At 40.7% G+C, this 12,934-nt stretch overlaps 1 protein-coding gene across 1 annotated transcript in view; it reads right to left on the reverse strand.

The window, feature by feature from the left end:
* The window catches only part of LOC131948691 (2-oxoisovalerate dehydrogenase subunit beta, mitochondrial), a 43,344-nt gene extending 30,490 nt beyond the window's left edge, over positions 1-12,854 (reverse strand). Inside the window, exons 1-5 of the mRNA XM_059310348.1 lie at positions 12,685-12,854; positions 8,750-8,827; positions 8,221-8,289; positions 7,963-8,096; positions 7,466-7,621 (exon numbers count right to left, since the gene is read on the reverse strand). Of these exons, the coding sequence (XP_059166331.1) occupies positions 7,466-7,621; positions 7,963-8,096; positions 8,221-8,289; positions 8,750-8,827; positions 12,685-12,838 (591 nt within the window). The 5' untranslated portion in view covers positions 12,839-12,854. The remainder of the gene's footprint in view (positions 1-7,465; positions 7,622-7,962; positions 8,097-8,220; positions 8,290-8,749; positions 8,828-12,684) is intronic.
* Positions 12,855-12,934: the final 80 nt, after the last annotated feature.

Genomic DNA, 12,934 nt, shown 5'->3' on the forward strand with positions numbered 1-12,934 from the left:
ATATGGAAGAGGTGGGAGCCCTACATAAGTGATGTCAACATATGGAAGAGGTGGGAGCCCTACACAAGTGACATCAACATATGGAAGAGGTGGGAGCCCTACATAAGTGACGTCAACATATGGAAGAGGTGGGAGCCCTACACAAGTGACATCAACATATGGAAGAGGTGGGAGCCCTACATAAGTGACGTCAACATATGGAAGAGGTGGGAGCCCTACACAAGTGATGTCAAGATATGGAAGAGGTGGGAGCCCTACACAAGTGATGTCAACATGTGGAAGAGGTGGGAGCCCTACACAAGTGACATCAACATATGGAAGAGGTGGGAGCCCTACACAAGTGACATCAACATATGGAAGAGGTGGGAGCCCTACACAAGTGATGTCAACATATGGAAGAGGTGGGAGCCCTACACAAGTGACATCAACATATGGAAGAGGTGGGAGCCCTACACAAGTGACATCAACATATGGAAGAGATGGGAGCCCTACACAAGTGATGTCAACATATGGAAGAGGTGGGAGCCCTACACAAGTGACATCAACATATGGAAGAGGTGGGAGCCCTACACAAGTGATGTCAACATATGGAAGAGGTGGGAGCCCTACACAAGTGACATCAACATATGGAAGAGGTGGGAGCCCTACACAAGTGACATCAACATATGGAAGAGGTGGGAGCCCTACACAAGTGACATCAACATATGGAAGAGGTGGGAGCCCTACACAAGTGATGTCAACATATGGAAGAGGTGGGAGCCCTACACAAGTGATGTCAACATATGGAAGAGGTGGGAGCCCTACACAAGTGATGTCAACATATGGAAGAGGTGGGAGCCCTACACAAGTGACATCAACATATGGAAGAGGTGGGAGCCCTACACAAGTGACATCAACATATGGAAGAGGTGGGAGCCCTACATAAGTGATGTCAACATATGGAAGAGGTGGGAGCCCTACACAAGTGATGTCAACATATGGAAGAGGTGGGAGCCCTACACAAGTGATGTCAACATATGGAAGAGGTGGGAGCCCTACACAAGTGACATCAACATATGGAAGAGGTGGGAGCCCTACACAAGTGACATCAACATATGGAAGAGGTGGGAGCCCTACAGTGTGACATCAACATATGGAAGAGGTGGGAGCCCTACACAAGTGATGTCAACATATGGAAGAGGTGGGAGCCCTACACAAGTGACATCAACATATGGAAGAGGTGGGAGCCCTACACAAGTGACATCAACATATGGAAGAGGTGGGAGCCCTACATAAGTGATGTCAACATATGGAAGAGGTGGGAGCCCTACACAAGTGATGTCAACATATGGAAGAGGTGGGAGCCCTACAGTGTGACATCAACATATGGAAGAGGTGGGAGCCCTACACAAGTGATGTCAACATATGGAAGAGGTGGGAGCCCTACACAAGTGATGTCAACATATGGAAGAGGTGGGAGCCCTACACAAGTGACATCAACATATGGAAGAGATAGGAGCCCTACAGTGTGACATCAACATATGGAAGAGGTGGGAGCCCTACACAAGTGATGTCAACATATGGAAGAGGTGGGAGCCCTACACAAGTGATGTCAACATATGGAAGAGGTGGGAGCCCTACACAAGTGACATCAACATATGGAAGAGGTGGGAGCCCTACACAAGTGACATCAACATATGGAAGAGGTGGGAGCCCTACACAAGTGACATCAACATATGGAAGAGGTGGGAGCCCTACACAAGTGACATCAACATATGGAAGAGGTGGGAGCCCTACACAAGTGATGTCAACATATGGAAGAGGTGGGAGCCCTACACAAGTGATGTCAACATATGGAAGAGGTGGGAGCCCTACACAAGTGACATCAACATATGGAAGAGGTGGGAGCCCTACACAAGTGATGTCAACATATGGAAGAGGTGGGAGCCCTACACAAGTGACATCAACATATGGAAGAGGTGGGAGCCCTACACAAGTGACATCAACATATGGAAGAGGTGGGAGCCCTACACAAGTGATGTCAACATATGGAAGAGGTGGGAGCCCTACACAAGTGACATCAACATATGGAAGAGGTGGGAGCCCTACACAAGTGACATCAACATATGGAAGAGGTGGGAGCCCTACACAAGTGACATCAACATATGGAAGAGGTGGGAGCCCTACACAAGTGATGTCAACATATGGAAGAGGTGGGAGCCCTACACAAGTGACATCAACATATGGAAGAGGTGGGAGCCCTACACAAGTGATGTGAGCCCTACACAAGTGATGTCAACATATGGAAGAGGTGGGAGCTCTACACAAGTGATGTCAACATATGGAAGAGGTGGGAGCCCTACACAAGTGACATCAACATATGGAAGAGGTGGGAGCCCTACACAAGTGATGTGAGCCCTACACAAGTGATGTCAACATATGGAAGAGGTGGGAGCCCTACACAAGTGATGTCAACATATGGAAGAGGTGGGAGCCCTACACAAGTGATGTCAACATGTGGAAGAGGTGGGAGCCCTACACAAGTGACATCAACATATGGAAGAGGTGGGAGCCCTACACAAGTGATGTCAACATATGGAAGAGGTGGGAGCCCTACACAAGTGACATCAACATATGGAAGAGGTGGGAGCCCTACACAAGTGATGTCAACATATGGAAGAGGTGGGAGCCCTACACAAGTGATGTCAACATATGGAAGAGGTGGGAGCCCTACACAAGTGACATCAACATATGGAAGAGGTGGGAGCCCTACACAAGTGATGTCAACATATGGAAGAGGTGGGAGCCCTACACAAGTGACATCAACATATGGAAGAGATGGGAGCCCTACACAAGTGATGTCAACATATGGAAGAGGTGGGAGCCCTACACAAGTGACATCAACATATGGAAGAGATGGGAGCCCTACACAAGTGATGTCAACATATGGAAGAGGTGGGAGCCCTACACAAGTGATGTCAACATATGGAAGAGGTGGGAGCCCTACACAAGTGACATCAACATATGGAAGAGGTGGGAGCCCTACACAAGTGATGTCAACATATGGAAGAGGTGGGAGCCCTACACAAGTGACATCAACATATGGAAGAGGTGGGAGCCCTACACAAGTGATGTCAACATATGGAAGAGGTGGGAGCCCTACACAAGTGACATCAACATATGGAAGAGGTGGGAGCCCTACACAAGTGATGTCAACATATGGAAGAGGTGGGAGCCCTACATAAGTGACATCAACATATGGAAGAGGTGGGAGCCCTACACAAGAGGTGGAATGTGACATGAACAAAAAGAATATACTGATAGGGTTGTAAGCTTTATGAAGGGGTTTATTAACAAACTTTAAACAACTGTAGTAGAACACCAGTCATTTCATATAGTGAAGATAAACTGATTGTTTTGATCACAAGGATAAATTGTGCTTATAAAGCAAGTACCAGCTGTGGGAAATACAACACGAGGACTGGCTGGCCAGATGTCAATTTCAGGAAAACAAATATCTCGATACACTCGGGGGGGGGGTACACACGGCTGACTTAAATCATCAGTAATGTGGGTCATTTACTTCAACCCAGGTGTCAGGCAGGGATGGTAGTAGGCAGGGTAGGGGGTTGGTAGGGGATTGGTAGGGTAGGGGGTTGGTAGGGTAGGGGGTTGGTAGGGGATTGGTAGGGTAGGGGGTTGGTAGGGGATTGGTAGGGTAGGGGGTTGGTAGGGGATTGGTAGGGTAGGGGGTTGGTAGGGGATTGGTAGGGTAGGGGGTTGGTAGGGTAGGGGGTTGGTAGGGGGTTGGTAGGGGGTTGGTAGGGGGTTGGTAGGGTAGGGGGTTGGTAGGGGATTGGTAGGGTAGGGGGTTGGTAGGGGATTGGTAGGGTAGGGGGTTGGTAGGGTAGGGGGTTTTTAGGGTAGGGGTTGGTAGGGGATTGGTAGGGTAGGGGGTTGGTAGGGTAGGGGGTTGGTAGGGGATTGGTAGGGGATTGGTAGGGTAGGGGGTTGGTAGGGTAGGGGGTTGGTAGGGGATTGGTAGGGTAGGGGGTTGGTAGGGTAGGGGGTTTTTAGGGTAGGGGTTGGTAGGGTAGGGTGTTGGTAGGGTAGGGGGTTGGTAGGGTAGGGGGTTGGTAGGGGATTGGTAGGGTAGGGGGTTGGTAGGGGATTGGTAGGGTAGGGGGTTGGTAGGGTAGGGGGTTGGTAGGGGATTGGTAGGGGATTGGTAGGGGATTGGTAGGGGATTGGTAGGGTAGGGGGTTGGTAGGGGGTTGGTAGGGTAGGGGGTTGGTAGGGTAGGGGGTTGGTAGGGGATTGGTAGGGGATTGGTAGGGGATTGGTAGGGTAGGGGGTTGGTAGGGGATTGGTAGGGGATTGGTAGGGTAGGGGGTTGGTAGGGTAGGGGGTTGGTAGGGGGTTGGTAGGGGATTGGTAGGGGATTGGTAGGGTAGGGGGTTGGTAGGGTAGGGGGTTGGTAGGGTAGGGGGTTGGTAGGGGATTGGTAGGGTAGGGGGTTGGTAGGGTAGGGGGTTGGTAGGGGATTGGTAGGGTAGGGGGTTGGTAGGGTAGGGGGTTGGTAGGGGATTGGTAGGGTAGGGGGTTGGTAGGGGATTGGTAGGGTAGGGGGTTGGTAGGGTAGGGGGTTGGTAGGGGATTGGTAGGGTAGGGGGTTGGTAGGGGATTGGTAGGGTAGGGGGTTGGTAGGGTAGGGGTTGGTAGGGTAGGGGGTTGGTAGGGTAGGGGGTTGGTAGGGTAGGGGGTTGGTAGGGTAGGGGGTTGGTAGGGGATTGGTAGGGTAGGGGGTTGGTAGGGGGTTGGTAGGGTAGGGGTTGGTAGGGTAGGGGTTGGTAGGGTAGGGGGTTGGTAGGGTAGGGGGTTGGCTGGGTAGGGGATTGGTAGGGTAGATGGTAGGTAGGGTAGGCGTTGCTAGGGCAGTGGTCGTCAGAGATTGTGGTAGAAATGATAGGGCGAGATAGGGTTGGTGGCAGAAAGGGTTGGTGACAGAAAGGGTTGGTGGCAGAAAGGGTTGAAGCACAGCTAGACAACAGCCTATTTACTTTTAAAGTTAGGGTCCTAAGAAAAACTGTTCAGATATTTGTTTTTAAAAGAAAAGCATCTTTTTAAACTTATTTTTTGCAACTTGGTTTCTATCACCCGTCTAATAAAGGGTGATATCCACCACTTGACCAGTGTAGCTAGATTCAGCAGGAGAAAGTCCTTGCATTGAATAAAAGCAATTTTAGGAAGGGGAGTGGCTGTGGTTTCTGTAAAAAAAAATTGAAGTAAAACCCATATTTAGCTTCAGCTTTCTGTCTCTTTGTTGACAGTGGGAGGAAAAAACAAACAAAAACATTGGAAGATGTGGTCCACCTTGGTTGTTTAACCACAACATGGCTGTATGACATGACCTCACACAACATGGCTGTATGACATGACCTCACACAACATGGCTGTATGACATGACCTCACACAACATGGCTGTATGACATGACCTCACACAACATGGCTGGATGACATGACCTCACACAACATGGCTGTATGACATGACCTCACACAACATGGCTGTATGACATGTCCTATATGATTACATAAACATAACTGACTTTTATCACACACACAAACCTTACTTTTATCACACACACAAACCTTACTTTTATCACACACACAAACCTTACTTTTATCACACACACAAACCTTACTTTTATCACACACACAAACCTTACTTTTATCACACACACAAACCTTACTTTTATCACACACACAAACCTTACTTTTATCACACACACAAACCTTACTTTTATCACACAAACAAACCTTACTTTTATCACACACACAAACCTTACTTTTATCACACACACACAAACCTTACTTTTATCACACACACAAACCTTACTTTTATCACACACACAAACCTTACTTTTATCACACACACAAACCTTACTTTTATCACACACACAAACCTTACTTTTATCACACACACACTGACTGACAACAGTACACACACTCAAGACTATTTTTGCTACTGACTGAGGACTGTCAGTCCACTAAACATCCTGTGACTCCTAACAGAAGATTCCCTTTCAGCCAATAGAGAAAATCAAAGTTCAAGTGCAATACTAATCACCAAAAGAAAAAGACCCCTTCATAGAGAAAATGAAAGTAGAATAGTTCCACAGCATACTGGTTTGTGTATAAGAGTTGTTCTATTGAGCCATACAAAAATATAATAAAGGTAAACATTGATGGAAAGCATAAGCTTACAAGATCTAGTCTTTGGACTCTTTGATCAGTGCAGGGGAAACAACTCTATAAAAGTTACAGCAAATCTTTAATTGGGATTTTTTGGCCCTCTAAAAAATTCTAAACTTTATGTTAACATATATACACAATGGATTTATGTGTGCGGAAAATAAAATTAATCCAACATTACTGAAATTTGGATATTTAGCTGTTACTAAATAGCCAGCATTTATTGTTTAGTATAGATGGGATTACTCAAATCTTCTAGAAAGGATCAAAACTCCAAAAATAGCCAATATAAAAAAAATTAATTGTGTTGATATCATTTTAAAATTGATTTTTTTATTAATAAGTAGTACATTACTGTAGCCTACTGATTAGCATCAACATTTGCTTATATCTGGTAAGGAATGCAGTTTTCTAACAACCAAAAAAAAAAAGGTTTTGGCTAATTTAACAACTGTTGGGCCATCTTCCATAGCAGTGTTACAACAACAAATAAGGTTTTGCCTAATTAACAAAGGTTAGGCTACTAACCACAAAACCACATTTTTAGACTTATTTTCTTTAATAATGGTCATCTGTCCCTACTACTTTTCACACCAACTCATTCTTCATACAAGGTAACACTAAGTTACTTTATACAAGGTAACACTAAGTTACTTCATACAAGGGAGCATTAAGTTACTTCATACAAGGTAACACTAAATTACTTCATACAAGGTAACACTAAGTTATCTTCATACAAGGTAACACTAAGTTACTTTATACAAGGTAACACTAAGTTACTTCATACAAGGTAACACTAAGTTACTTCATACAAGGTAACATTAAGTTACTTCATACAAGGTAACACTAAGTTACTTCATACAAGGTAACATAAGGTTACTTCATACAAGGTAACACTAAATTACTTCATACAAGGTAGCATTAAGTTACTTCATACAAGGTAACACTAAGTTACTTCATACAAGGTAACACTAAATTACTTCATACAAGGTAACACTAAATTACTTCATACAAGGTAGCATTAAATTACTTCATACAAGGGAGCATTAAGTTACTTCATACAAGGGAGCATTAAGTTACTTCATACAAGGTAACACTAAGTTACTTCATACAAGGTAACACTAAATTACTTCATACAAGGTAACACTAAATTACTTCATACAAGGTAACACTAAGTTACTTCATACAAGGGAGCATTAAGTTACTTCATACAAGGTAACACTAAGTGACTTACTTTTAACCCAGGACAGTGAGCAAAGAAAGCCTCCACACTCTGCGAGTGATACAGGGACCCATGCCCCACCGCGCTGCATGGTGCTCTAATAGTCAGCCTGCCGCAGTCAAATTCATTACCAGATCTGTATCTGTACATGGCAGCTTCATTCCTTAACTTAAAGAATAAAATTACTATTCAAACAATTATTGTATTTTCTGTAGTAACTTAAACAATGAAACCATGAAATAATTACCAAAATTTACAGCCATAAAACAAAAGGCTTTCTTCTTCTTACTGATCAAGGGGAGGTAACTTAAATAATTAGGAAAGCTAACAAAGGCCTATTTCTGCTAACTTACAAAAAAAACAAAAAAAAAACAAATAAAACTACTACACAGGCTGAACTAATAGCCAACTGAATTGGAACAAAGTTTAACCATCTTATAAACATGCTGAAGTAAACTAGTGAGAGCTGACAGCTATATGGGCCAGCCAGAGAGGAAGTGGGCGTGTACCTGATCAAAGCCTGGGAAGATGTAGTCAGCAAACTGAATCTCTGCTATGGCAGTGGCACCAGTCAGTGCTATTCCAATACCAAATGCCACGATCCCCTGCTCACTCAGAGGACTGTTGAAAACACGGTCTGCACCTAAGACAGTAACATGAACCAGTTAAAGAAAACATGGTCTACACCTAAGACAGTAACATAACCCAGTTAAAGAAAACATGGTCTACACCTGTAAGATTAACAAAACATCAGAAAAAACACTTACCATATTTGTCCTTAAGTCCAACACTACATCTAAACACACCACCAAATGCTACATCTTCACCAAACAGAACTAAAACAGAAAAATACAACAAATTAACAAACTTTGCAATTAAAATTAAGAAGAAAGAAAACTTGCCCGCAGTGGATTATCTTCAGGAAAGATCAGTTGGAAGAGGCATAAATCAAGGGTGATTTTGTGGAGTTTAATTAACCATAAATGAACATAGTACTGCCTTAACTGTTATAAAAACTACATTACAAAACTAAAATAGCTCAAATTTTAGACTGTCAAAAAGTTAACAGCGCTGAGACTCAGAAAGTTCAGTGGACAGAGCTGAGACTGACAGATAGTTAACAGTTGAGCTTAAAGCACAATGCTGCAATGGTTTACACTACTTTAAATCCTGGTCATTTAACGTGCCAGTAGCTGCTGAGAACAAATTGTATATAAGCCAGTCAACATATAACCTTTTCATCTTGCTGCAACTAACATAAAACACAGTATAAATGTTTTAATATCTCCTACAAACCTGCTGAGGAATCTTTGGCAAGGGCAATGTCTAGAGCACTTGTAATAGACTGAAACAAGTTCATTCGAGTAGTTTCCCCTGAAAATGTAGCAGAACAAAAATGGACTGAAACAAATTAATAAGTAGGAGTAGTTTCCCCTGAAAATGTAGTAGAACAAAAATGGACTGAAACATATTTATAAGTAGGAGTAGTTTCCCCTGACAAAACCAAAATCTATTTTTAAAAATCTATAAATGTAGCACACCGGTACTAAAAAAATGTAATTAATTTATTCAAGAGAGAGAAACTTTTGGCAACAGGGTGTAACCCTATATCATAACACATGTTGGACTAACATAGTTATAATTATATTAGTTGAGATCACAAATATTTTCTTCCATCATTAAATGTCAATGTAGTTGAGTTGCTGACTTTTTTTTAGAAATCCACCATTTAAGACATTTTCCATCAATTTTAGGAAACCATAGCTACCATTTCATTCTTTGCAAATTATACAGCCTGTGTAAAATTGAAATTTGTTTATCCATTATTAAGTATATCCATCACAAATAAACAACTAAACCCATATGCAAGGTCCAAGCTCATTTAGAGAATGAAATCATTCACTTACAAAAAACTCATTTTATAGCTTCCAAAATAATGATAAATTGATAATTGAAATAGTAACGTGGCAAGTAAACCAATAAAATGAACATTAAAAAACTTAATTTTTATTATGGTTTCTAGATCTAGTATTTACTTTTTTGGTCTCAATTTTTATTTTATTTTATATGCCTTTTAGAACAAATTATTTCAATAACAATTAAAATCAGAAGCTTTATCTTTAATTTGCTCCAGTCAAAAAAAAAATCTTGCTAAATCTAATTATTACTTTAATATGAGACTATAGCCTGATAACAAATTGCAGAATATGGGTGGTGATTTTTAGTAACATGCTTATTGAATAACAAACTGGAAAGGAATTAGTAGTATTTCTCGCTAACCCGGAGGCGTGGCCGGTTGCTAACAACAATATGGCGTACGGACCGGATGCATGACTTCCGACAATTTTTTGTCTTAGTTCCAGATACTTCTTAGAATTACTATGAAAAATGTTTATCATGAGTAAAATGGCGGGTTTTCACGTTATAAAAACATGCTATAGGTGGCAAGACTAAATATGCCAGGAAAGCATTTTAAAATTTGCTTTGGAGAATGAAGGCTAAATTTAAAAGTCGGTCTCATTACAATTAATAGAACTTCTAAAATATCAGCCCGGAGGTCACAAAAATGAATTGGAGGTTGTAGAACTATTAGGTTTATCATTATATGAAGAAATAAATAAAATACTGCATGCGCTTTTTAAAATAAGACACGACTTTTGAATGACAACCAAATTTATTTATTTTTTTAAACCACGTGACCGCTATTTGATGATCACTAGTGGGGAACTTTGGGTACATGGCCACTTAAAAAGTCTAATCTATTTGTGGTTTTCTTTAGCTTCAAGCTGTCATGGAGAGGTGTGTTGTGCATTTTTGTGAGTGTCAATAAATATTAAATTAAGTAATTTAGTTTAAAACGAACTAAAAACTTCTAAATTAGTGCCTAATGGATTAAATATGGAGGTCTATTATTCAGTAGTCATGCTTAATTTGAAATTTGGGTAAATTCTAGATTTATTAAGAAAATCTAGGAATTAGCCTATGCTTTTTAACCCTTTGAGCCCTGGCCTCCCTGGCCTAATTTCTCCCATTTCCTGAGCTCCCAGGGCCAAACCAATTTTCACTTATCTGCTTCTAACTTTGCCTATAACTTTTGAACCATTTGAGATAATCAGACCAAATTTGGTATCCAGACTCAGGATCAAATAAACACGTAGTTATTGTTTTGATAGAACATAAAAGAAACCAATATACATTTAGTAATTGTTTTGTTATTATAGATACCTGGCCACACTAGTTCATCGCCAGAAGTCCACTTTTATGTGATAACTTTCAAAACAGTTATCACTGCCGGACCCAATGCAAAGAAAAACTTCGCATGTTTTGCACCAGTAAACAGTTGTTTTTTTCGTTTAGGCAAGTCTTTGTCTTTGGCACCACGTGCACCATAACGTACTTGAAAAGTTTCATTGTCACTGTCAATTTCAATGTCACTGAGTTCAGTCTCAAATTCAACTTCAACGTCACTATCATCACAATATAGACTAGGAATATTATCTTCTTCATTAGAATCAATAAGTAGTTGTATTGCCTGAGATGCAGTCATTCTACTTCTTTTGGCGATATTTCGGTCTTTTGCTTCATCTTTTGCACCAACTTTATGTGCTGAAGTCGATGGCTGTGGCTCAGCTTTTCGTTTCGGCGGAATTGCTACGAAATGTAAACACTTTCACTTTTCCTAAAATCTATTTTTAGAATCATAATCACGCACTAAAAAGACATATGCGCAGTTTTAGTCAGTCTTCTGCTAATTATATTTAATTAGACGGTATACCGGCCGCTAGATCATCGGGCCGGAAAACCGGCTTTTAGGACATATATGCCTAATGTTGAAGCCGGTGTACCGGCTTGGCTGGCTCAAAGGGTTAATAATAGTTTTTCTTACTATTTGTGAAATCTACTTAATTCTCAATTTAAACATGACAACTGAATAAAAAACGTCCATACTTTATCCTCTAGACACTAAATTTGGGGGTTGAAGCGAGTTTAGACTAAATTATTGAATTTTAAATTTATTTGTCACTCACAGCTATGATATGACGGATCATCCATGACAACCTGGTTAAAAGTTGAAAGGTTTAACTTTTTAAGTGACCGTGAAATAGATCTAATTTTTTTTCACAAGAGAGTTCCTAAAAGTAGAATTGGCCCGTCTATCGTCGGGATATATTTATAGAGGAAAAAAATTTAAGAGAATGTCATCAGAAAAGAATTTTAAAAAAGACAAGACAGAAGTGATGTTTGAATTCTTTTATTTCTTTAATTTTATAACATTTTTTATTGTACAAAAGAGCAAAATAAAAAACCATGCCAGGTAAACGTATCCATTCAAATAGCGGTCACGTGGTCAAAAAAAATGAAAAAAATTGGTTGTCATTTTTTGGACACATCTTATAAAAAAAAGTGTTGAAGATATTTGATTTATTTTTTCATAGAATGATAAAACTAATAATGCTTTACTTTGGAAATCAATTTTGTGATATGGAGATCTATATTTAAAAAGTTATATTATTTTGAATGACACCGACTTTAAATTTAGCCTACATTCCCCAAAGCAATTTCTGAAAATGCTTTTCTGGCATATTTAACCTTGCCACCTATAGCATGTTTTTATAACGTGAAAACCCGCCATTTTACTCGTGATAAACATTTTTAAAAGTAATTCTAAGAAGGTCTCTGGAACTAAGTCGAAAAACTCGCCGGAAGTCATGGTCCGATCCTTACGCCATGTTCTGGTTAGCAACCAAGGACGCTTTTAAGTTAGTGAGCCTCCCTAGTTAATAATAATCGAACTTTGATCTTCACAATAATTAACAGTACAATAAGATAATTTACACCAGCCTCAAATTTTGTTACATATTTATTTGAACACCTGGTAAGAAAATGAATAACAAAAGAAATGTAGACACATTGTTGTGTTTTGTGTGTATGTTGTTTTTTTTTTTTTTTTTTGCTGTATGCCGTTGGCCTTCCACTGTCAGCCTCATCCTCCACATTGGGTGTTGTTGATGTTTTGTTTCAAAAATCCTAGGCCCTATAAGCGTTCTGTCCTAAGCATAGGCACTGTTTTCACTTTTTCATGAGCCCCGTAGCTTTTTCTACGTTACATCAGCGTGTTCACTCAACTTCACTGACAGCACCACTCAGCGCCAGTCTCAGAGCAGAGGCAGGAGTGTTACTGGCTCGCTAAATGTAAAAGAACATAGACTATCTCTAGATCTCACTCTTACCAAATTCTTTCGCTGGTGTTTCGGGAACATAATTGAAATGCATGCATCTGGTAATAACAGCATTTTGATTCAGCATTGAAGAACGAGGGAACTTTTGAAGCAAAAGTCCTAGTTGGGTAACAGCCGTCCTAAGTGTTATCATTTTAGTCGCCATTGTAATAATAACAAAGTTAGTGGCTGTGAATATAGCAATTACCTTTTTGATACTGCTAGAACTGAGTCAGTACATTTTAATTTCGCACAATAAGTT

Source organism: Physella acuta, unplaced genomic scaffold, assembly GCF_028476545.2.
Source record: "Physella acuta isolate Inbredline_101_S28 unplaced genomic scaffold, ASM2847654v3 ptg000658l, whole genome shotgun sequence".
Lineage (NCBI taxonomy): Eukaryota > Metazoa > Mollusca > Gastropoda > Physidae > Physella > Physella acuta.